Source organism: Melanerpes formicivorus, unplaced genomic scaffold (assembly GCF_026170545.1).
Source record: "Melanerpes formicivorus ecotype bairdi unplaced genomic scaffold, bMelFor1.0.p_v2 SCAF_19, whole genome shotgun sequence".
Taxonomy (NCBI): Eukaryota; Metazoa; Chordata; class Aves; order Piciformes; family Picidae; genus Melanerpes; species Melanerpes formicivorus.
In genome coordinates, this window is record NW_027142371.1 from 362,915 (window position 1) to 387,445 (window position 24,531).

Genomic DNA, 24,531 nt, shown 5'->3' on the forward strand with positions numbered 1-24,531 from the left:
GAGGTGCTCTTTCCAATGGTAATTTTTCTCTCCTAACTACCCTGGGAAGCAAACAGCAGGATTCCACAGTCCCCACGTGGCCCAGCTTCCTCTGCCTCAAAAATGAAGTTTCTTGCCCCTCTGCCAGGCTTGGGGGTGGGCTCAGTGCCACATGTTCCACAGCTGTCACCAAGCAGTGCAAAGCCATGAGGTGCTCTCCCACGTAAGCAGGATGGGGAAGGCTTCAGGGTGATCCTGCCCTGGCAGGTCCTACAGTAGAGCCACTTCTTGTCACAGAAGATTTCAACACTGGCTTCTGAACCCAGCTCCCCACCAATATTTTTGGGATCAATAAATGCAAGCCAGAAATTGAAGCAAAGCTTATGTCTGATGCTGAAGGGACTTCTCCTCTTGCTTCCCATGGGGATTGCCTCACTATGAGACCCACCTAAAGCAACAAAAATACTCCCCAAGGCAGCTTGTCCGCCCTTCCACCTGTGTCAAGCATGGAGACAGCAATCTGGGGTAGAAAATCCTTCTGGGTGGGTTTAAAGGCCAGTGCAGCCCCTTCCCCACTCCCAGGACCATCTCAGCCCCCTCAAGCCCTACTCCTGCAGGTCCATCTCATCTACCCTCTTTGCTCCATTTCCCCCTTGCAGCTGGTCCTCAGTTGCTCTCCTCCTCTCACCATTGCTCACAAAGGGGATGTGATAATTCTAGTGAGGCTTCAGGGCCAGTGCAGCCCCTTCCCCACTCCCAGGACCATCTTGGCCCCCTCAAGCCCTACTCCTGCAGGTCCTTCTCATCCACCCTCTTTGCTCCATTTCCCCTTTGCAGCTGGTCCTCAGTTGCTCTCCTCCTCCTCTCACACATGGAGGGGATGTGACAATTCTATTTTATACCCCACCATGGGTCGGGGGGGGGGGGGACTCAGGGTCTGGTGTTGTTTAATTCCCTCCTGCTGTGTGGTACAGGGCAGCTCTGGCCCCAGTTTTGAGGGCCGTGCTATGGCTGGATGAGCAGCGATTGCCTTCCTCTGCAAATGGCTTTTACAAACCCACTTCCAATAATGTATTCAGGAAACACACTGGAAATTAATGGAACAGATTATTTGCAAACATGTTCACTGCATTATCAGGCTTGTTCTTTATCCACACAATAATGTACTTGCCCCAAAATGGGCTTTATTGAATGCGTTATTTACAGGCTGCTCTCCAGCAGAGCGCTGCAGCAACGCCGACAGAGCAGCCAGGCAGAAAGGGACCTGGGGGTACTGGTTGATAGTAGGCTGAACAGGAGCCTGCAGTGTGCCCAGGTGGCCAAGAAGGCCAGTGGCATCCTGGCCTGCATTAGGAACCCTGGCACTGAGTGTCTCATCCAGTCTCTTCTTAAACACCTCCAGGGATGGTGACTCCACCACCTCCCTGGGCAGCACATCCCAATGGCCAATCTCTCTTGCTGGGAAGAACTTCTTCCTAACATCCAGCCTAAACCTCCCCTGGCACAGCTTCAGACTGTGTCCTCCTGTTCTGGTGCTGGGTGCCTGGGAGAAGAGACCAACCCCTACCTGGCTACAACCTCCCTTCAGGGAGTTGGAGAGAGCAAGAAGGTCTCCCCTGAGCCTCCTCTTCTCCAGGCTAAGCAACCCCAGCTCCCTCAGCCTCTCCTCACAGGGCTGTGCTCCAGAGCCCTCCCCAGCTTTGTTGCCCTTCTCTGGACACCTTCAAGTCTCTCAATGTCCTTCTTAAACTGAGGAGCCCAGAACTGGACACAGGACTCAAGGTGTGGCCTAACCAGTGCTGAGTACAGGGCAGAATGACTTCCCTGGCCACACTGTTCCTGATGCAGGCCAGGATGCCCTTGGCTCTTCTTGACAGATGGCTATAGTGAGAGATTGTACCACAGGGAAAGAACAGGACTCAGCTCCTGCTGTACCAGGCTGGCTGTGCCCTTCCAGAACACCAATGAGAACAATCTCCCATTTGCCAGGCACAGCCTCTGTCCTCTTTTGCAGCACTCTGAAGCCTCAGAGCTTTCTCTTTGTGATGACAAGTTAATTCTGTCGGGAGGATTCTTTCCCTCGTAATAGCAGGGTATGGTAACACAAGATCACAGCCTGTCCAAGCACTGAGTTCCACTTGGCAGACAGGTGCTTTCCAAAACCATTCCTTGGTCCTGCCTTCCCTGCCCCTGGCCACTGGGGCTGCCACTGCAGGGAGCCTCTTCGCTGGGGGGAAGGGATGACAAAGACATTGAGCAATTTATGTAGTAGCAGAAGCAGATCAAACCCCCCTCCCTGGGGAACCTGCTGCTGCTACTACAGGTCTGCAGGTCTAGGGAGGTTCTCCTCCCCCTCTACTCTGCCCTGGTGAGATCACACCTGGAATACTGTGTCCAGTTTTAGGCTCCCCAATCCGAGGATAGGGATCTACTGGAGAGAGTCCAGTGGAGGCCGCAAGGATGATGAAGGGACTGGAACATCTCTCCTGTGAAGAATGGCTGTGAGCCCTGGGGCTGTTTAGTCTGGAGAAGAGAAAGCTGAGAGGGGATCTGATCAATGTCTATCAAAGCTGAGGGGTGAGTGTCAAGGTGAAGGGGCCAGGCTCTTTTCAGTGGTGCCCAGTGATAGGACAAGGAACAACAGGTATAAACTTGGAACCCAGGAGGTTCCACCTCCACATGAGGAGAAACTTCTTTACTGTGAGGGTGCTGGAGCCCTGCAGCAGGCTGCCCAGAGAGGTTTTGGAATCTGGAGACTTTCCAAACCTGCTTGGATGCATTCCTGTGTGACCTGCCCTGGCTGATCCTGCTTTGGCACTTTGGGACTTGATCTCTGGAAGTCCCTTCCAAAATCCCTTCCAACCCCTGCCATCCTGTGATTCTGTAAGGGGACAGAGATAAACCCAACTAAACTGGGAGAAGCCCTGGGAGCCATGTCTGGGGTCAGCTGTATGACTTTATGGTGTAGCTTTGCATTTGAGAACATCGCATTTGAAACTACCAATTAGACAGGTTGGGGCTTCAAATCATGTAGCAGTCAAAGCAGACCATAAAACTTTCTGTTTCTCATCTATGATCCTGCTTTGGCAGGGGGGTTGGACTCAATTGTGTCCAGTTCTGGGCCCCTCAATTTAAGAAGGACATTGAGAGACTTGAAGGTGTCCAGAGAAGGGCAACAAAGCTGGGGAGGGGTCTGGAGCACAGCCCTGTGAGGAGAGGCTGAGGGAGCTGGGGTTGCTTAGCCTGGAGAAGAGGAGGCTCAGGGGTGACCTCCTTGCTCTCTCCAACTCCCTGCAGGGAGGTTGTAGCCAGGTGGGGGTTGGTCTCTTCTCCCAGGCACCCAGCACCAGAAGAAGAGGACACAGTCTCAAGCTGTGCCAGGGTAGTTTTAGGCTGGAGGTGAGGAGAAAGTTCTTCCCAGAAAGAGTGATTGGCCATTGGGATGTGCTGCCCAGGGAGGTGGTGGAGTCCCCATCCCTGGAGGTGTTCAAAACAGGATTGGATGTGGCACTTGGAGCCATGGTTTAGTTGTCAGGAGGTGTTGGGTGACAGGTTGGACTTGATGATCTCTGAGGTCTTTTCCAACCTTGTTGATTCTATGACTCTCAATGATCTCTGCAGGTCCCTTCCAACCTCTAATGTTCTGTGATTCTGTGTCTGCTCAGCTCCTCTGCAAGTCATGGGGCTGAGCTAGCTCACCTGCACAAGGCTTGAAATGACTGATTGAGGAGCTCTCAGCCCTGCTAATGCTGCTCTTTAGTAATTCCTGGAATATTGGGGAAGCTCTGGAGGACTGGAAAAGAGCTAATGTGCAAATATTTAAAAAGGGAAACAGAACAGCCCAGGTAATTACAGCCCTGACAGTCTGTCAGCAGCCCTCAGCAAAAATAATGGAGTGGCAGATCCAGGCCTCAATTAATAAAGAATTAAGGGTAGGTAATATAATTAATGCCAATCAGGGTGGGCTGATGGAAAACAAATCTTGTCAAACTACCTTGATATCTCTTTAGATGAGATTACAGGTTTGGGTGAGCAAGGTAGCAGTGTGAACATTATACACTCAGACAGCTGCAAGGCATTTGACTTGGAAGCACAAAGTGTGTCAAGAAAGCTGAATGATGCAGAATCAATGTTGCAGCAGGCTGGACGATCAGCCTGACACAGCTCAGCACACTTTTGCCAAAGAAAGCACTGAACAACTGCCAGGGGTGTTTGTAGGTGAGGCAGTGGGCAGGCCACCAGCAGAAGGTGGATGCAGAGCTTTTAGCACCATCAGCCTTTGGGTGATGCCAAATCATAGAATCAATAAGGTTGGAAAAGACCTCAGAGATCATCAAGTCCAACCTGTCACCCAACACCTCCTGACGACTAAACCATGGCTCCAAGTGCCACATCCAATCCTTTTTTGAACACCTCCAGGGATGGGGACTCCAACACCTCCCTGGGCAGCACATTCTGATGGCCAATTACTCTTTCTGGGAAGAACTTTCTCCTCACCTCCAGCCTAAACCTCCCCTGGCACAGCTTGAGACTGTGTCCTCTTGTTCTGGTGCTGGTTGCCTGGGAGAAGAGACCAACCCCCACCTGGCTACAACCTCCCTTCAGGGAGTTGGAGAGAGCAAGAAGGTCTCCCCTCAGCCTCCTCTTCTCCAGGCTAAGCAACCCCAGCTCCCTCAGCCTCTCCTCACAGGGCTGTGCTCCAGACCCCTCCCCAGCTTTGTTGCCCTCTCTCTGGACACGTTCCAGCAGCTCAACCTCCTTCCTAAACTGAGGAGCCCAGAACTGGACACAGGACTCAAGGTGTGGCCTGAGCAGTGCCGAGGACAGGGCAGAATGACTTCCCTGCTCCTGCTGGCCACACTGTTCCTGATGCAGGCCAGGATGCCCTTGGCCTGCATCAGAATGCCAATGCCAGCACAAGGGGCAATGGTGGAAGTTGAGGCATAGAAAGTTGCATGGAAACAGGAGGAAAAAAATTTTCCCTGTGAAGGTGACAGAGCCCTGGGACAGGCTGCCCAGGGGGGTTGTGGAGTATCCCTCTCTGGAGATATTCACAACCTTCCTGGGTGTGTTCCTGTGTGATCTGTGCAGTGAGAGTAGTGAGATGCTGGAATAGGCTGCCCAGGGATGTGGTTTGATGCTCTGTCCCTGCAGCAATTCAAGGTCAGACTTGATGGAGCCCTGGGCAGCCTGATCTAGTTAGAGGAGTCCCTGATGACCACAGGGGGGTTGGACAAGATGACCTTTGAGGCTCCCTTCCAGCCTGCTGCAATCTGTGACTCTGTGAAAGGCAACTGAAGGAAAGCCACAAAACACAGAGGGTGTCCTGATCTGAAATGAGCCTCAAAGTTTCCCGGACTTTGAGTGGCCTCAAGTTGTACCAGGAGAGCTTTAGGTTGGATATGAGAAGAAACTTCCTCCCTGAAAGGGTTCTCCAGCCCTGGAAGAGGCTGCCCAGGGAGGTGCTTGAATCCCCATGCTTGGAGGTGTTTAAAAGAGGCAAGGATGTGGTGCTGAGGGCCATGGTTTAGCACCAGTCTTGGCAGAGTTAGAGAACGATTGCACTTGCTCTTAAGAGCACAACCCCCACGAGGAGAGGCTGAGGGAGCTGAGGTTGCTTAGCCTGGAGAAGAGGAGGCTCAGGGGAGACCTTCTTGCTCTCTCCAGCTCCCTGAAGGGAGGTTGTAGCCAGGTGGGGGTTGGTCTCTTCTCCCAGGCAGCCAGCCCCAGAACAAGAGGACACAGTCTCAAGCTGTGCCAGGGCAAGTTTAGGCTCAAGGTGAGGAGAAAGTTCTTCCCAGCAAGAGAGATTGGCCATTGGAATGTGCTGCCCAGGGAGGTGGTGGAGTCATCATCCCTGGAGGTGTTCAAGAGGGGATTGGATGTGGCACTTGGTGCCATGGTTTAGTCATGAGGTCTGTGGTGACAGGTTGGACTCGATGATCTTTGAGGTCTCTTCCAACCTTGGTGATACTGTGATTCTGTGATTTTCCCACCAAGATGGTCCTGTGATCCCATGACAAACTCCCCCTGCCTCAACCAAAACAAACTGCTTCCTTTCCTTCCAGCCTTTCCCTACCACTCCCCTCCCTCTCCCTAACAGGGTGATCAGGGGAAGCAAAAGATGTGGCTGTTACTTTAAAGGATAAATTAGTTTGACTCTTAACTCAATAATTAAAACTGTTATGGCTATGAGCCTGCAGGGATAATGTACTATTATTATAGCCATTTGTTTCAATTAAATGCTTCCTGGTTTTACAGCAGCAGCTGGGCACCTGTGTGAGCTCACTATTACTCTGAACAAGACATCTCAGATTCCAGCAGAAATTTGTCACTGCACTAAAGCATTTTACATAGACCATGAAAGTTTATTAGGAGCAGTTACAAATCAGGCAAGAGGAGGGGTGGTAATTGGGGATATATTTTCTTACCAGCTTCTCTCTCTCTCTCTCTCTCTCCTCTCCTGCTCTCCTTTTTTTTTTGTTAAAGTAAATCATCTTTAAGCATTTCAGCGATGCTGATGCGTTTACATTTCAACTTCAATGCAGAAAAAGCCTGCTGGGAAAACTTTGCTTCAAAGCTGTTTAGCAGATAATTCCTCTCCCTGGCTGATTGTGATTGTAATGGGCTCGTTCTCAGGGACAAAGCCGAGGAGAGGAAAGCTGTGCCGCGGCTCAGCCCTGCAGCAGCCCCTGGAACTGCTGTCCCTCTTGGGAGTCATGGAATTGTCAGGGCTGGAAGGGACCTCCAGGATCAGCCAGTTCCAAACCCCCTGCCATGGGCAGGGACACCTCACACTACAGCAGGTTGCTCACAGCCACCTCCAGCCTGGCTGCAAACACCTCCAGGCAGGAGGCTTCCACCACCTCCCTGGGCAACCTGTGCCAGGCTCTCACCACCCTCATGGGCAACGACTTCCACCTGACATCCAAGCTGAATCTACCCATTTCTAGTTTTCCTCCATCCCCCCCAGTCCTATCACTCCCTGGACACCCTCAAAAGTCCCTCCCCAGCTTTCTTGGAGCCCCCTGCAGATCCTAGAAGGCTACAATAGTCTCCTGAGAGCCTTCTCTTCTCCAGACCAAACAACCCCAACTCCCTCAGTCTGTCCTCATAGCAGAGCAGCTCCAGCCCTCTGCTCCTCCTTGTGGCCCTTCTCTGGACACCTTCCAGCACCTCCAGATCCTTCCTGTAATAGAAGCTCCAGAACTGAACCCAGAGCTCCAGCTGTGGTCTCAGCAGAGTGGAGCAGAGGGGCAGAATGCCCTCCCTGGCCCTGCTGGCCACACTTCTCTTGCTGCAGCCCAGGCTCTGCTTGGCTCTCTGGGCTGCAGGTGCTCACTGCTGGCTCTTCTTGAGCTTCTCCTCCCCCAGAACCCTCAAATCCATTTCTTCAGGGCTGCTCTCAAGCCAGTCCCTGCCCAGCCTATAATTGGTGCCTGGGATTGCCCCGAGCTAGATGCAGAACCTTGCACTTGGTCTTGTTGAACCTCATGAGGTTGTCATGGGCTCAGCTCTACAGCCTGTCTAGGTCCCTCTGGAAATGTTCCAGCAGATCTGGTGTGAGCTTACCTGTGTGAACTCACCTGAGGAAGGGTGGCAGTTATAGAATTATAGACTGGTTTGGGTGAGAATGGATCTTTAAAGTCCACACACAGCCAAAGCCTTGAGTTAGGAAACATTGAATCACAGATTGGGTTGGGTTGGAATGGACCTTAAAATATCACCCTGTCCAACCCCCTGCAGCCAGCAGGGACAGCTGCAACTAGAGCAGGTTACTCAGAGCCCCAGACAACCTCACCTGGAGTGGTGCCAGGGATGGGGAGCCTATGACCTCTCTGGGCAGCCTGGGACAGGGTCTCACCAGCCTCAGTGTCAAACATTTCTTCTCTCCAGACTGAATCTCTGTTAGTTTCAAGCCATCACCCCTTTTGCTATCACAAGACACCCTGCTCAAAACTTTGTCCCCAGCATTCTTCTAGGTACCTTTAAGCACTGAAAGGCCACCGGAAGGTCTCCCTGGAGCCTTCTCTTCTCCAGGATGAACAACCCCAACTCTCTCAGCCTGGCCTCACAGCAGAAGGCTTCCAGCCCTCCCAGAAGTGCTGGAGCCTCCTCAGTCCCCACTCTAACAGGTCCTTGTCTGTGCTGAGCACTCCAGAGCTGACCCAGCACTGCAGGTGGGGTCTCAGCAGAGCACAGCAGAGGGGCAGGATCAACCCCCTGCCCCTGCTGTGCACACTGCTGGGGATCAGCCCGGAACAGGGCTGGGCTAGCAGCACATGGTGCTGGCTCATCTCCCACTCCTCACCACCCATCATCCCCAAGTCTTTCTCCACAGGGAAGCTTGATGGTCCCCATCTTGGTGGCCTTCCAGTATCTGAAGGGGGCCTACAGGAAGGCTGGGGAGGGACTGCTCAGGATCTCAGGGAGTGATAGGACTAGGGGGAATGGAATGAAGCTGGAGGTGGGGAGATTCAGGCTGGAGGTGAGGAGGAAGTTCTTCCCCATGAGAGTGGTGAAGCCCTGGAATGGGTTGTCCAGGGAGGTGGTTGGGGCCCTGTCCCTGGAGGTGTTTAAGGCCAGGCTGGCTGAGGCTCTGGGCAGCCTGATCTAGTGTGGGGTGTCCCTGCCCATAGCAGGGGGGTTGGAACTAGATGATCCTTGTGGTCCCTTCCAACCCTGACAGATACTATGATACTATGATCTGCTGGTCTCACAGTGCATGGGCCCATGCCTTTGGGCTGGGGCTGCACTGTCTGCCTGCTCCCACTGGCCTGGGCTATCCTGCTTTACACAGCTCCTCTTTAGCTTGGGGGCAGTGATGTAAGCAGGGGTCAATTAACACCATATAACAAGCTCCAGACAAATTTCTTCCTTTCCTGCTGGGTAATATCTGCAAGTGCTTTGGCACAGATCCCATCGGGATCACAGCCCAGCTGGCAGCCCCTGGGTCTGGAGCAGCTTGGAGCACCACTGCTCCAGGTATGCAGGAAGGGCAAGCCACACTGTGGGGGAATATCACAGAACTTCTGAATGTGCCCTTCTGCCACCAAACCATGGTGACCTCTTCAAGGTGTGGCTAAGAGCAAGGGAAGTGGGGGGAAGATGACAAAAATCCCACAAACTGAAGGCTGAGCCTGGTTACAGGGGATGGGACCTGCCTCAAGGCTTCAGGTTGGATTTTGTAGGAGAGGACATTCAGTGACAACAATTGCCCCTACCAAAGCCTGGGACATGAGCCCCAGGTCTTCTGGTGTTGTAGCCCCCCTTGCTGGAAAAAGCTGCCTTTCACATAGGATTGTGGGGAGGACAGTTAAGCTGAAGCTCATCTTCCAGTTCTGGGCCCCTCAATTTAAGAAGGACATTGAGATACTTGAAGGTGTCCAGAGAAGGGCAACAAAGCTGGGGAGGGGTCTGGAGCACAGCCCTGTGAGGAGAGGCTGAGGGAGCTGGGGTTGCTTGGCCTGGAGAAGAGGAGGCTCAGGGGAGACCTCATTGCTCTCTACTGCTTCCTGAAGGGAGGTTATAGCCAGGTGGGGGTTGGTCTCTTCTCCCAGGCAACAAGAGGACACAGTCTCAAGCTGTGGCAGGGGAGGTTTAGGCTGGAGGTGAGGAGAAAGTTCTTCCCAGAGAGAGTAATTGGCCATTGGGATGTGCTGCCCAGGAAGGCGGTGGAGTCCCCATCCCTGGAGGTGTTGATTGGATGTGGCACTTGGAGCCATGGTTTAGTTGTCAGGAGGTGTTGGGTGACAGGTTGGACTTGATGATCTCTGAGGTCTTTTCCAGCCTTATTGATTCTATGATTCTATGATCTTGACACATTTCAAAGTGTGATCTTTACTAGCAGAGAATCCAGGTCTGCATCCTAGGCTCTTCCTTGTGCTTTGTTGCTCATAGTGGACTGTCCTTGTCCCTAAACCCAAGGAGCATGGAGCGTGTGCCATTTGTCAGCCTCTTGTCCTCTCCTTCTTGGGATTAGCTGCAGCCTGATATGCATATTCATTAAAAAAAAAAAAGAAAATCCCAGAAGCTGTCTTTGAGTTAGCACAGCCTTTGGGAGCATGCAAAGTAAGATGCACTTAATTGCTTCGGCTCTGACTACATCACATTTCACTCATGTTTCCTCTTGAGATGCAAAATATCTTCTCAGTGGAGGCTGGAAACATGGCACAGATCCACCAAGGTTCACAGAGTGCAGTGGGGTTGGAAGGAACCCCCAAAGGTCATCTTGTCCAACCCCCCCTGCAGGCAGCAGGGACAGCTCCAGCTAGAGCAGGCTGATGGTGTTTGCTCTTGAAAGTGACTAGGGATGGGGCCTCAAACACACCCCTGAGCAGCCTGTTCAAGTGTTTCACCATCTTCATGGATTCCCTGAGCCAGGGCTCAGGTTTCTGCAGCATCTTCCTAAGCATTTGCAGCCCGTGTGCCATCTGCATAAGTGCCCTGCTGGCCTGGTTCTGCTCTGCTGCAGGAATCCCCTGCACAGGCAGAGGCTGTGATTACAGATTTAATGGAGCAGCCCAGCTGCCGTGCTCCAGTGGCCACCTAATGAAGGTTTCAAAGACATTGTCTTAATCCAGCACTTCCCCAGCAGGCTGCCAGTGTGGCTCAGCTCTTTTACATCCTAGCAAGCTTTAAGCTGCAGTTTGGAGCCACCCCTGTTCCTTCAGCCAGCCACCTGCTAAACGTCTTCAGCTTAAAATAAGGAGCAGCGATTGTTCTTTTCCCTAGCAGCTGGCAGAGCTTCTCCAGCAGGAAAGGTCTGGGGGAAACTGACAAAATCCAAGACAAATCATACAGTCATAGGGTCAAGAAGGTTGGAAAAGGCTTTTACAGTCATTGAGTCCAACCATAACCCAGCTACCATGGCCTACAGCTTCTTGAACACCTCCAGGGATGACAACTCCACCACCTCCCTGGGCAGCCTGTGCCAATGAGGAATTAGATTGGGACCTGCTGAGCCACTTGGACACTCACAAGTCCATGGGACTGGATGGGATCCATCCTAGGGTGCTGAGAGAGCTGGCAGATGAGCTGGCCAAGCTGCTCTCCATCATTTTCCTCCAGTCCTGGTTCACCAGAGAGGTCCCAGGTGTCTGGAAACTGGCCAGTGTGGTCCCCATCCATAAGAAGGGTTTGATGGAGGAACCTGGAAACTCCAGGCCTGGCAGCCTGACCTCAGTGCCAGGGAAAGTGATGGAGCAGATCATCCTGGGGGCAATAACTGCGCACCTGAAGGATGGCCAAGGGCTCAGGTCCAGCCAGCATGGAGTTAGGAAGGGCAGGTCCTGCCTCTCCAACCTGATCTCCTTCTATGATCAGGTGACCCATCTGGTGGATGTGGTCTACCTGGAATTCAGCAAGGCCTTTGACACTGTCCCCCACAGCAAACTCCTGGCTAAGCTGTCAGCTTGAGGCTTGGACAGCAGCACTCTGAGCTGGGTTAGGAACTGGCTGGAGGCTGAGCCCAGAGAGTGGTGGTGAATGGTGCCACAGCCAGCTGGCAGCCAGGCACCAGTGGCATCCCCCAGGGATCAGTGCTGGGCCCCATCCTCTTTAACATCTTCATTGATGATCTGGATGAGGGGGTTGAGTCAGGCATCAGCAAGTTTGCAGATGACACCAAGCTGGGAGCAGATGTTGGTCAGTTAGAGAGTAGAAAGGCTCTGCAGAGGGACCTCGACCGACTGGAGAGATGGGCAGAGTCCAATGGGATGGCATTCAACAAGTCCAAGTGCCAGGTGCTGCACTTTGGCCACGGCAACCCCAGGCAGAGCTACAGGCTGGGGTCAGAGTGGCTGAGAGCTCCCAAACAGAAAGGGACCTGGGGGTGCTGATTGACAGCCACCTGAACATGAGCCAGCAGTGTGCCCAGGTGGCCAAGAAGGCCAATGGCATCCTGGCCTGCATTAGGAAGAGTGTGGCCAGCAGGAGCAGGGAAGTCATTGTGCCCCTGGACTCTGCATTGGTTAGGCCACACCTTGAATCCTGTGTCCAGTTCTGGACCCCTCAGTCTAAGAAGGACATTGAGAGACTTGAAGGTGTCCAGAGAAGGGCAACAAGGCTGGGGAGAGGCCTTGAGCACAGCCCTGTGAGGAGAGGCTGAGGGAGCTGGGGTTGCTTAGCCTGGAGAAGAGGAGGCTCAGGGGAGACCTCATTGCCCTCTACAACTCCCTGAAGGGAGGTTGTAGCCAGGTGGGGGTTAGTCTCTTCTCCCAGGCACCCAGCACCAGAACAGGAGGACACAGTCTGAAGCTGTGCCAGGGGAGGTTTAGGCTGGAGATGAGGAGAAAGTTCTTCACAGAGAGAGTCATTCGTCATTGGGATGTGCTGCCCAGGGAGGTGGTGGAGTCCCCATCCCTGGAGGTGTTCAAGAGGGGATTGGATGTGGCACTTGGTGCCATGGTCTAGTCATGAGGTCTGTGGTGACAGGTTGGACTCGATGATCCTCGAGGTCTTTTCCAACCTTGGTGATACTGTGAGACTGTGATCCCATGATCCCTGACCACTCCTGCAGCAAAGACATTTTTCCTAATATTTATCCTAAACCTCCTCTGGTACAACTTAAACCCATTTCCTCTCATCCTATCACTGATTGCTTGGGAGAATAGACCAACAGCAGCCTCCCTTCTTTCAGGGAGTTGTAGAGAGCAATGAGGTCTCCCCTCAGCCTCCTCTTCACCAGAACAAACAACCCTAGCTCCCTCTGCTGCTCCTCATATGATGCCCTCTAAACCCCCCTCCAGCCTCATGACTCTTTTCTGGACACCCTCCAGTACCTCAATGTCTTTCTTATACTGTGGCACCCAGATGTGACCTCTGGACTCACCAGAGCTGAGTATAGGGACAGTGGTTTTGATCCAGGCCAACGTGCCACTGCTATTTGTGGCCAGCTGGGCACACACTGGTCATTTTCAGCTGACCATCTACCAGCACCCCCAGACCCTTTCCCAGCAGGCTGCTTTCCAGCCACTCTTCCCCAGGCCTGCAATGTTGCTTGGGGTTGTTGTGCAGGATCCAACACCTTTTTCACTGGAATTTGAGAAAGATCTTGCAGCTCATGTGGTAGATGAGTGCTGATCTCTCTTGGAGGTGTTCAAAAAGGGATTGGATGTGGCACTTGGAGCCATGGTTTAGTTGTCAGGAGGTGTTGGGTGACAGGTTGGATTTGATGATCTCTGAGGTCTTTTCCAACCTTATTGATTCTATGATTCTCACCTCTCAGGCTCCCCATCTCACCCTGGACCATTCCCATGATGCTTGCAAATTCAATTGCAAATGCAAACATTGCCTCTCTGATGCATCCTGTGCTGCCCAAGCCTATTGTCCATCCCCAACTTGCTTGCCTGCAGCACTCACTTTCCCAGTGTCACAGGAAGTTCCATCTGAACCTGAGGAGAAGCTTCTTTGCTGTGAGGCTGCTGGAGTTCCAGGGCAGGCTGCCCAGAGAGGTTGTGGACTCTCCTCTGGAGAGATTCCAAACCCACCTGGGTGTTGTGAACCTGCTGTGGGTTTGAAGCTTGAACTGGATGATCCCCAGAGGTCCCTTCCAGCCCTCACCATGCTGGGATTCAGGAATTCTGTGGTGTGTTTTTGGCCAGCAGCAGGTGGTGAGGACAGGCCAGACCTCTGCAATAAGGCAGGCTTTAAGGACACATAAATCTTGGCACAGTTCAAGCAGCAGCAGCAAGTTTCCTCAGCTCCACAATGGAGCACAGCTGCCTCTGTGAGCTGCTGTTTCCTTGCAGCCAGCAAAGGTGAGGGAAGCAATTCAGCATGGCCTCTAAGTCAGCCTTAGTCTTTCCTGTGAGGGTGGTGGAACACTGGAACAGGTTACCCTGGGGGGTGGTTGAGGCTCCATCCCTGGAGATATTCAAGGTGAGGGTGGACAGGGCTCTGGGCAACCTGATCTAGTGGAAGATGTCCCTGCTGACTGCAGGGGGGGTTGGACTGGATGAAGGGACCTCGAAGGTCCCTTCCAACCCAGACCATTCTATGATTTTGTGGTTCAGTGATTCCATGATTCTATGATTCTGTGATTCAGTTGGGATGCAGTAGGTTTAAAGTGGAGCATGGTAGATTTAGGTTGGATATTTGGAGGCAGCTCTTCACAGTGAGGGTGGTGAAATGCTGGAACAGGCTGCCCAGGGATGTGGTTGAAGCCCTGTCCCCAGGAGACATTCAAGATCAGACTCAATGTGGCCCTGGGCAACCTGATCTAGTGGGAGATGTGCCTGCACACTGCAGTGGGGGTTGGACAAGATGACTTTTAAGGGTGCCTTCCAAGCAGATGCACTGTGTGAGTCTGTGAATCTGTGAGTGAAACCCCTGCACTTCATAACTGAGAGAGAAAAGGAGCAGGCCTCAGGAAGCCTTTTCCCCTGCCACATGTTCCTCTGCTGGTGGAGAACCTGAAAGAGAGCAAAACCTGCTCTCAGGTCATGTGTAAAGCTGACCTGCAACAATCAATTTGATTTTGCATTTGGATTCATTCCCTCTGAAGCCTACTGAGCCCTTGCAGGTCTTCCCTGGGTTTCTTTCTGTGCGTGCTGCTAATGGAGCTGGCAATCCTCCCTGGGAAGGAGAGATTGCACCTCAGCAGGGTTATCAGAAATGAAGAGTGTTAATAAAGCAAGCCTGGGTCTTGAAACCCCTGTTAACATTCATCAGATTAAGAGAAAAAAAGGGGAAAGGCTGGGAAACATTGCAGGCAGGGCTTGCTCTCCCTCCCACTGCCTTCCTCAGGGGCTGGAGGAGGCTGCTGCTGATCTCTTCTCACAGGTAATTACAGAATGAAAGAATCACCAAGGTTGGAATAGACCTCCAAGATCATCAAGGCCAACCTGTCACCACAGACCTCATGACAGCTAAACCATGGCACCAAGTGCCACATCCATCCCCTCTTGAACACCTCCAGGGATGGGGACTCCACCACCTCCCTGGGCAGCACATCCCTATGGGCAATTACTCTTGCTGGGAAGAACTTTCTCCTCACCTCCAGCCTAAACCTCCCCTTGCACAGCTTGAGACTGTGTCCTCTTGTTCTGGTGCTGCTTGCCTGGGAGAAGAGACCAGCCCCCACCTGGCTATAACCTCCCTTCAGGGAGTAGTAGAGAGCAATGAGGTCTCCCCTGAGCCTCCTCTTCTCCAGGCTAAGCAACCCCAGCTCCCTCAGCCTCTCCTCACAGGGCTGTGCTCCAGACCCCTCCCCAGCCTCGTTGCCCTTCTCTGGACACCTTCAAGTGTCTCAATGTCCTTCTTAAATTGAGGAGCTCAGAACTGGACACAGGACTCAAGGTGTGGCCTAACCAGTGCTGAGCACAGGGCAGAATGAGCTCCCTGCTCCTGCTGGCCACACTGTTCCTGATTCAGGCCAGGATGCCATTGGCCTTCTTGGCCACCTGGGCACACTGCTGGCTCATATTCAGGTGGCTGTCAATCAGCACCCCCAGGTCCCTGTTTGTTCAGCAGCCCTCCAGCCACTCTGACCCCAGCCTGTAGCTCTGCATGTGACAGAACAAGAGGGAATGGCCTCAAGCTGCCACTGGGGAGGTTTAGGCTGGATATTAGGAAACATTTATCATGGCAACAGTGGTCAGGGATTGGGAATGTGCTGCCCAGGGCGGTGGTGGAGTCACCAGCCCTGCATATGTTTCAAGGTGGTTTGGATGTGGTGCTTGGGGCTATGGTTTAGGGGTGAGACTTGTAGAGCAGGGTTCTGGGTTGGACTTGGTGATCCTGAGGGGCTTTTTCAAGCTGAATGTTGGGAAGGGAGGCAGCTTGGCTCTGCCCACAGGGCTGCAGCTTGGCTCTGCCCACAGGGCTGTGGCGGGGCTGAGCCCTGCTGCTGGGATGGATGATTGTGGAGTTCTTCAGGGAAAGTGATACAAAATGGAATCCTGTCTCAGCAGACAGCAGGGTATCCCCAAAACCTTCCACACAGCTACAGCATGGTTGGGTTTGTCTCCATCTCTTTCACCTTCCCTCCTTGGCCAGGGCAGGAGGTTGTTGCTGCTTAGGCCTGGCCCGGCCATGTGACCTGTGGGCTGTGTCCTGACATTGGAGGACATCTGCTCCACAGGACATTTGTGCTGACACTTCTGATCAGCCATATATCCCTGTTCCACATTCCTGTTGAACCTTTCAAGAGTGGTGGGCTCAGCAGCCCCAGGAGGCAGTGTTTCTGCTGGTGGCCTCTGCCATGTCCATGTGTCCCTGCAGCCATCTGTGATTAGCCACCTTTCAGTCCCACCTGCTGCCCCTTTGCTCTCACTCTCCCAGTGTCACAGGAGCTTCCATCTGAACATAAGGAGAAGCTTGTTTGCTGTGAGGCTGCTGGAGTTCCAGAGAGGTTGTGGACTCTCCTCTGGAGAGATTCCAAACCCACCGGGATGTTGTGAACCTGCTGTGGGTTTGAGGTTTGAACTGGATGATCCCCAGAGCTCCCTTCCAACCCTCACCATCCTGGGATTCAGGAATGCTATGATGTGGTTTTGGCCAGCAGCACTCTTCCCCTTTGCTGTTAGGAAACTCTTAATTTGGAGGGAAATCTCTATCATATAACCTCCTCCCTCATACATTGCTTTGGGTTCCCTCCCTCACTGAGAAATCTGAGCAGGCAGCCCATGATTGTCTCTGCCCTTATCTGGACTGATTCATTTACTCCTACATTCACTTTGAGTGGCATTGGAGCTGATTGCAGTATTTAAAACTGGAAGAGTCATCTCCAAGAAGAGTTGCAGGGACATCATTCTGCCCATGTGCACTGCAAAGGTTAGGCCACCCCTTGAGTCCAGTGTCCAGTTCTGGGCCCCTCAGTTTAAGAAACATATTGAGATGCTGGAAGGAGTCCAGAGAAGGGCAACAAGGCTGGGGAGGGGTCTGGAGCACAGCCCTGTGAGGAGAGGCTGAGGGAGCTGGGGTTGCTTAGCCTGGAGAAGAGGAGGCTCTGGTGAGACCTTCTTGCTCTCTGCAACTCCCTGAATGGAGGTTGTAGCCAGGTGGGGGTTGGTCTCCTCTGCCAAGCAACCAGCACCAGAACAAGAGGACACAGTCTCAAGCTGTGCCAGGGGAGGTTTAGGCTGGAGGTTAGGAAGAAGTTCTTCATAGAAAGAGAGATTGGTCATTGTGATTGGGATGTGCTGCCCAGGGAGGTGGTGGAGTCACCATCCCTGGAGGTGTTTAAGAAGAGCCTGCATGAGGCACTTGGTGCCATGGTTTAGCTGACTATATAGGGTTGAGTGATCAGTTGGCCTTGATGATCTTGAAGGTCTCTTCCAACCTGGATGATTCTGTGATTCTATGTTCTCCTCACTCAGATCCAGGAGATGGTCCACTCGGACGCCGCCTCCTACGAGTCCAGCCGGCAAGTGCCCCTGCTCAATCGCCCCGGGATGTTAGCCAGCCCCATGAGTGCCCTCAGCCAGTCTCAGCTGATCTCTCAGATGGGGATGAGGAGCAGTGTTACCCACGGGTCCCCATCGCCCCCGGGAAGTAAGTCTGCCACACCATCTCCCTCCAGCTCTACTCAGGAAGAGGAGACAGAGTCACACTATAAGGTATGTGCGGTCGCTCCTCCTCTAGCAGACACCCAGGTGCTGGCTTTCCCTGGGGGGTGCACTGTGCTGAATCAGAGCCCAGGCTTGGTCTTACTTTGGGCTTAAATATTTCATAGAATCACAGAATGCTTTGGCTTGGAAGGGACCTTAAAGACCATCCAGTTCCAAGCTTTCTGCTGTGGACAAGGCCACCTCCCACCAGCCCAGGCTGCTCCAGGCCTCATCCAACCTGGCCTTGAACACTTCCAGGGAGGGGGCATCCACAACGCCCCTGGGCAACCTGTTCCAGTGTCTCCCCACCCTCACTGTACAGAATTCCTTCCTAATCTCCAATCTAAATCTGCCCTCTTCCAACTTATTTATGTATAGAGGGAGAACTCCTAAGGATGGGGAGCTTGTGCCCAGCCTAGGGTGAGGTCCAGCGTGGCAGGCAAGCACACAGGCTTGGGCTGTGTGTGCAGCAAGCTGGGCAAGCAGGGTTGGGCTTTTTCTCTCCACAGTTCACCAGGTCCAGCAAGCTGCATGATGAGACTCTGTATGAGGAAAGTTTTGATGGGCAAAGAAGGTTCAGGGCTAAGGTTCTACAAAGGCTTGGGTGCAGACATAGCTTTCTGGGGGTCAGTAGAGGAGTCTAAACCAGGGAAGAGAAAATAACACAAGGTGAGATTTAACTGAGTTTATCAGGCATGGCTTGCTAAATGGTGGGGGGGGAAGGACAGATGGGCAGAGTCCAACAAGATGACATTTAACAAATCCAAGTGCCAGGTGCTGCACTTTGGCCACAGCAACCCCATGCAGTGCTACAGGCTGGGGTCAGAGTGACTGAGAGCAGCCAAACAGAAAGGGACCTGGGGGTACTGGTTGACATCTGGCTGAACATGAGCCAGCAGTGTGCCCAGGTGGGCAAGAAGGCCAATGGCATCCAGGCCTGCATTAGGAGTGGTGTGGCCAGCAGGAGCAGGGAAGTCATTGCGCCCTGTGCTCAGCACTGGTTAAGCCACACCTTGAGTCCTGTGTCCAGTGCTGGGCTCCTCAATTTAAGAAGGACATTGAGAGACTTGAAGGTGTCCAGAGAAGGGCAACAAAGCTGCAGCACAGCCCTGAGAGGAGAGGCTGAGGGAGCTGGGGTTGCTTAGCCTGGAGAAGAGGAGGCTCAGGGGAGACCTTCTTGCTCTCTGCAACTCCCTGCAGGGAGGTTGTAGCCAGGTGGGGGTTGGTCTCTTCTCCCAGGCAACCAGCACCAGAACAAGAGGACACAGTCTCAAACTGTGCCAGGGGAGTTTTAGGCTGGAGGTGAGGAGAAAGTTCTTCCCAGCAAGACTAATTAGCCTTTGGAATGTGCTGCCCAGGGAGGTGGTGGAGTCCCCATCCCTGGAGGTGTTGAAGAGGGGATTGGATGTGGCACTTGGAGCCATGGTTTAGTTGTCAGGAAGTGTTGAGTGACAGGTTGGACTTGATGGTCTCTGAGGTCTTTTCCAACCTTATTGATTCTATGATTCCATGACTCTCTGACAGACAGGGCAACTTTCCAAGCAATGTAATTAGCCCTTGCAGGACTGCTGAAGCCAGGCAGTTGCTGAGCCCTTGATGCTTCAGCACAGTGGCTCTGCAGGCAGAGCTGCTGGTGGCCTGTTTGCCCTCAAGGATTCAGAGATCTGGACTGCAGCAGCCAACTGCCAGCAGTTTTCTTCTCTCCCATGTTTAACCTCTGGTGTATTTAGTGTTCCCTTTGCTATAAAATAAGGATAATGGAGCTTCCCTGGAGTGCAAGCTTGCACAGAGCATGGTTAATATGTGGAGAGCTTTGATGCATGTCTCCAGTGCTTTCCAGGGGTCTTTGCCTTTCCGCAGCCTCACACTTAGGCTTCTGTGGTCCCATATATTGAACACACTGCCTGCTGCATCCCCCATCTAGCCACAAGGGCTTCTTTCTGCGCTGCCTCCACTGGGAGCATCCCAGTTTCCAGCCTTGCTCTTTTACTTCCCAGCCAGACCCAGTCAGCCACCTGCACCCTGTAGTAAAGCCTGAGCAGTGCATGTGAAGTGTTGAATACATAAGATTCAAGTGGTGCAATTGCTGGGTATTTTTCCTGGGTACATGCCTGCTAGCAGGGTGAAACAGATTTCAGATAGCCCCAGTGGGGTGGCTGATGTGATGCTGATGCTACTTGGTCTATGCTGCCTAGGGAGCAGGGAGGCTGAGTGGGTGAGGAAAAGCAGAAGCAGCTTGCAAAAGGGGATCACAGCACTGGAAATCAAAAGCCTTCAGGAAGTCAAGTTTGGTAATATTTATGGGCTGTTAAAGGGATCTGACTGGGAAGAAAGGTGTTGGGAGAGGTTCCAGAAGAGGACCAAGGAGGGATTGAGCTTGTACTACCAGGAGGAGGAGGAAGGGGAAGGGGAATGACTGAGGATGAGTGTCTGGGAAGCCACAGCTTTGGAGCAGAGATCCCCCAAGCTGTGAGCTGGGCTGTGAGGAGACACACAAGCCAGGCTCATCACCCACAGGCAGTTCAAGTAATAATGCCAGAGGCTCTTTCAGCCAGAGCACCCCAGGGCTGCTGCCCTCCTGACCATGCTGGGACCCCTCCTTTCCCCATGCCCTCTCCCATCCTCTTCACTTACAAGCTGTAGCAGGGACTCAGCTCGGTCTGCCACCGGCTAACCGCTAAGGTTCATCTCTTGGTTTTGCAGGTTACTGGAGAGAAAAGACCATCAACAGACCTGGGCAAAAAGCCCAAAAGCCAAAAGAAGAAGAAGAAGAAGGACCCCAACGAGCCCCAGAAGCCTGTGTCAGCCTATGCCCTGTTTTTCCGAGACACGCAAGCGGCCATCAAGGGGCAGAACCCCAACGCCACCTTCGGGGACGTCTCGAAGATTGTTGCATCAATGTGGGACAGCCTGGGGGAAGAACAGAAACAAGTGAGTTCCTGAAAAGCCTCCTCTGGCCTTTCCAAACTGCTCAAGGGTGGGTTTTCCGTGGTGCAAGGCATCAGACTCCCCAAGCACCTTAGCAGCTTGGCTTGAAGATGCTGAGGGGGAATCTGAGAATCATGGAATGGAATGGAATGGAATGGAATGGAATGGAATGGAATGGAATGGAATGGAATGGAATAGAATAGAATAGAATAGAATAGAATAGAATAGAATAGAATAGAATAGAATAGAATAGAATAGAATAGAATAGAATAGAATTAACCAGGTTGGAAAAGACCTTTGAGATCATCGAGTCCAACCTATCACCCAGCACCATCTAATCAACTAAACCATGGCACCAAGTGCCTCATCCAGGCTCTTCCTAAACACCTCCAGGGATGGTGACTCCACCACCTCCCTGGGCAGCACATGCCAATGGCCAATTACTCTTTCTATGAAGAACTTTTTCCTAACCTCCAGCCTAAACTTCCCCTGCCACAGCTTGAGACTGTGTCCTCTTGTTCTGGTGCTGGTTGCTTGGGAGAAGAGACCAACCCCCACCTGGCTACAACCTCCCTTCAGGGTTGTAGAGAGCAAGAAGGTCTCCCCTGAGCCTCCTCTTCTCCAGGCCAAGCAACCCCAGCTCCCTCAGCCTCTCCTCACAGGGCTGTGCTCCAGACCCCTCCCCAGATTTGTTGTCCTTCTCTGGACACCTTCCAGCAGCTCAACATCTTTCCTAACCTGAGGAGCCCAGAACTGGACACAGGACTCAAGGTGTGGCCTAAGCAGTGCTGAGCACAGGTCAGAATGACTTCCCTGCTCCTGCTGGCCACACTGTTCCTGATGCAGGCCAGGATGCCATTGGCCTTCTTGGCCACCTGTGCACACTGCTGGCTCATGTTCAGCCTACCATCAACCAGTACCCCCAGGTCCCTTTCTGCCTGGTATAGAATGGTCCAGGCTGGAAGGGACCTCCAAAGGTCATCCAGTCCTACCTCCCTGCAGTCAGCAGGGACATCCCCAACTAGAGCAGGCTGCCCAGGGCCTTGTTGAGCCTCACCCTGAATATCTCCAGGGAAGGAGCCTCCACCACCTCCCTGGGCAACCTTGGGAAACAGAAGCTGAGTGCAGGAGTGGTGCTGAAGTGCCCATTGGCACTCCAAGCCATGCTTGAGAGATTTGCATGCCCCAAGCTGGTGCGGCAGTGATGTGACCTTGCCCTTGGATACCTCTGTGGGTTGCCCGGCACACAAGGCTTTGCCACCTGCACGCCTCGAGGTTCTGATGCATGTCACAGGCAGGGCAGGGATGGGGCTGCAGAAGGATGGATTTTGCCTCTGCCCTGTTTTTAGAAGGAGCTCTGTGGTTGGGAGGAGCAACTTTGTGTGACAACTCATTACTCTTTCATCAGACTTTGGAGGAACATCAGTGGCCTTGCCCTGGTGTGGGGTTTCACAGCCTCAGGTGGGAGATGGGTTTGGATCTGCTTATTTACTTACAAGCAGTGACCAAACTGACTAAACACTATTAGCCCTCTGCTGCCCCCAAATCTAACATTAAGGCTTTAACAGCTTAGGAAGGAGATGTCTGAAGTGGCCTCTCAGAGGAAGCCTCTCTGCCCCAAAGCTGTCAACCACTTTCAGTCTTTCACACAGAGACTTGTGGGTCCTGCTTGAACTGCTTTGGTGGTGCTGAGTCACAAAAGCCTCTGATTGCCTGTTGAGACAGCCCCAGGGAACACTCTCCATAGCAAGTGTGTCTTGTTATCAGGCACAGCAAGTCCTGATGCTGTGTGTGATGTCTCTGAACATGCTCAGAGAAGGGCCACGAGGATGAGCAGAGGGCTGGAGCTGCTCTGCTGTGGAGACAGACTGAGGGAGTTGGGGTTGTTCAGTCTGGAGAAGAGAAGACTCCCAGGAGACTTTATTGTGGCCTTCCAGTGTGTGAAGGGGGCTCCAAGAAAACTGGGGAGGGACTTTTGAGGGTGTCAGGGAGTGATAGAACTGGGGGGGATGGAGCAAAACTGGAAATGGGGAGATTCAGCTTGGATGTGAGGAAGAAGTTGTTCCCCAGGAGGGTGGTGAGAGCCTGGCACAGGTTGCCCAGGGAGGTGGCGGAAGCCTCCTGCCTGGAGGTGTTTGCAGCCAGGCTGGATGTGGCTGTGAGCAACCTGCTGTAGTGTGAGGTGTCCCTGGCCATGGCAGGGGGGTTGGAACTGGCTGAGCCTTGAGGTCCCTTCCAACCCTGACAATTCTCTGATTCTATGGAGCCAAACATCCTTTAACTGACAGTTCCCTTGTGAGCGATAAACCCTTCTCCTAGAGCCTGGCTCCCAGCTTCAGGTTGGCTCCATCTCCCACTGAGTGACCATGGCCAGCATTTGAAGCAGCTACATTTAAGAGAGCAGCAGGTAGGGGGAAAAAAGTCACTGAAGTGACAGGCATGCTAGGAAACAGCCTTGCTTTCCACCCTGCACCATCAGGGGTGAGACCAAGACATCTTCTGGGGTGTAACTCCTTTTGCTGACCCAGAGGGAGGTGGTGGAAGCCTCATGCCTGGAGGTGTTTGCAGCCAGGCTGGATGTGGCTGTGAGCAACCTGCTGTAGTGTGAGGTGTCCCTGGCCATGGCAGGGGGGTTGGAACTGGCTGAGCCTTGAGGTCCCTTCCACCCTGACAAATCTATGATTCTGTGAGCCATTTGAAGTCTCTCCCCTGTGCAAAGCTGTGATGTTTTCACAAGCCTCCCTCTTTTCTTTGGATGGCTGACTGGGGGATCATGCAGGAATCTCTCATGCTGAAGAAGAGAGGCAGATCCCCTCCTGGTGCAGATGGTTGACCCCAGCCGAGCTACCTGGAAAGCTGTAGAGCAGAGGCTGGGTTTGGGCTATTGGTGTGAGCTGTGGGAGGTTCAGAAGCATGAAGAAGCTTCTGTGTCACCTCTTTCTCCTGCTTTCATCCCTCCCAGCATCTCGATCTGCCTCTCCTTTACTCCATCTGGTTATGAATCTCTCTGCAGAGCGGGCAATGAGCTTGGCTGCAAACGTGGTTTATGTACTGCAAGTGCTGGTGTGACCCTGACTCAGCACAGTGCAAGTGCTCAGCTCTTAATTAACAGCAGGGATTAAAGCAGGCCGTTTATCTTCCCTGCTAACTCTGCTGCCTTCTCCTTCACGAGCTGGGAGCAGCCTTGCCTCCTCTTTCCACACGCTTCCTAAGTGGCTCCCTTTCTCCCTCTGTAATTGATTTAATTAAGTCATTTGTTCCTTGTCAGAATGCTTAAATATTAACTTCCTGGCTTTGTCTCCAGCTGTATACTTCCCTCCCATGACAGCTCCCTCCCTGCCCAGGGCTGGGGCTGGAGGGACACTATTTATCTTAGGCTCTGGGACCGTATCGCTGCTCTGTGCACTGCGGCACGTTCACTCCTGAAGTGTTTGGCTGGGAGGGAGTTTATTTAGTCCCTGTTTGCTTTCCACTGCCAGCATCCCCAGACAGGTTTGTTTAGATTTGTAAAGGAGGGGGGGGGGAAGGAAAAGGAACACACCCCCCCAAAAAAGGTTTCACAAAGTATCTTTAATATGTGAATATAAGTGCCTAGGCTGGCCTGCAGAGCTTTCCCCTGAGGACTGCAGGGTGTGATACAAACAACCATGAGCATAGAATCATAGAACTGGCAGGGTAGGAAGGGACCTCAAGGCTCAGCCAGTCCCAACCCCCCTGCCATGGCCAGGGACACCTCACACCACAGCAGGTTGCTCACAGCCACATCCAGCCTGGCTGCAAACACCTCCAGGCAGGAGGCTTCCACCACCTTCCTGGGCAACCTGTGCCAGGCTTTCACCACCCTCCTGGGGAACAACTTCTTCCTAACATCCAATCTGAATCTCCCCATTTCCAGTTTTACTCCATCCCCCCCAGTCCTATCACTCCCTGACACCCTCAAAAGTCTCTCCCCAGCTTTCTTGGAGCCCCCTTCAGATACTGGAAGGCCACAAGAAGGTCTCCTCGGAGCCTTCCAGACTGAACAGCCCCAACTCCCTCAGTCTGTCCTCAGCTCCAGCCCTCTGCTCATCCT

At 52.9% G+C, this 24,531-nt stretch overlaps 1 protein-coding gene across 1 annotated transcript in view; it reads left to right on the forward strand.

Moving 5' to 3' along the window:
* TOX2 (TOX high mobility group box family member 2) overlaps positions 1-24,531 on the forward strand; it is a 228,724-nt gene that overhangs the window by 177,222 nt on the left and 26,971 nt on the right. Inside the window, exons 4-5 of the mRNA XM_068150376.1 lie at positions 17,301-17,540; positions 20,235-20,462. Coding sequence (XP_068006477.1) covers positions 17,301-17,540; positions 20,235-20,462 — 468 coding nt within the window. The remainder of the gene's footprint in view (positions 1-17,300; positions 17,541-20,234; positions 20,463-24,531) is intronic.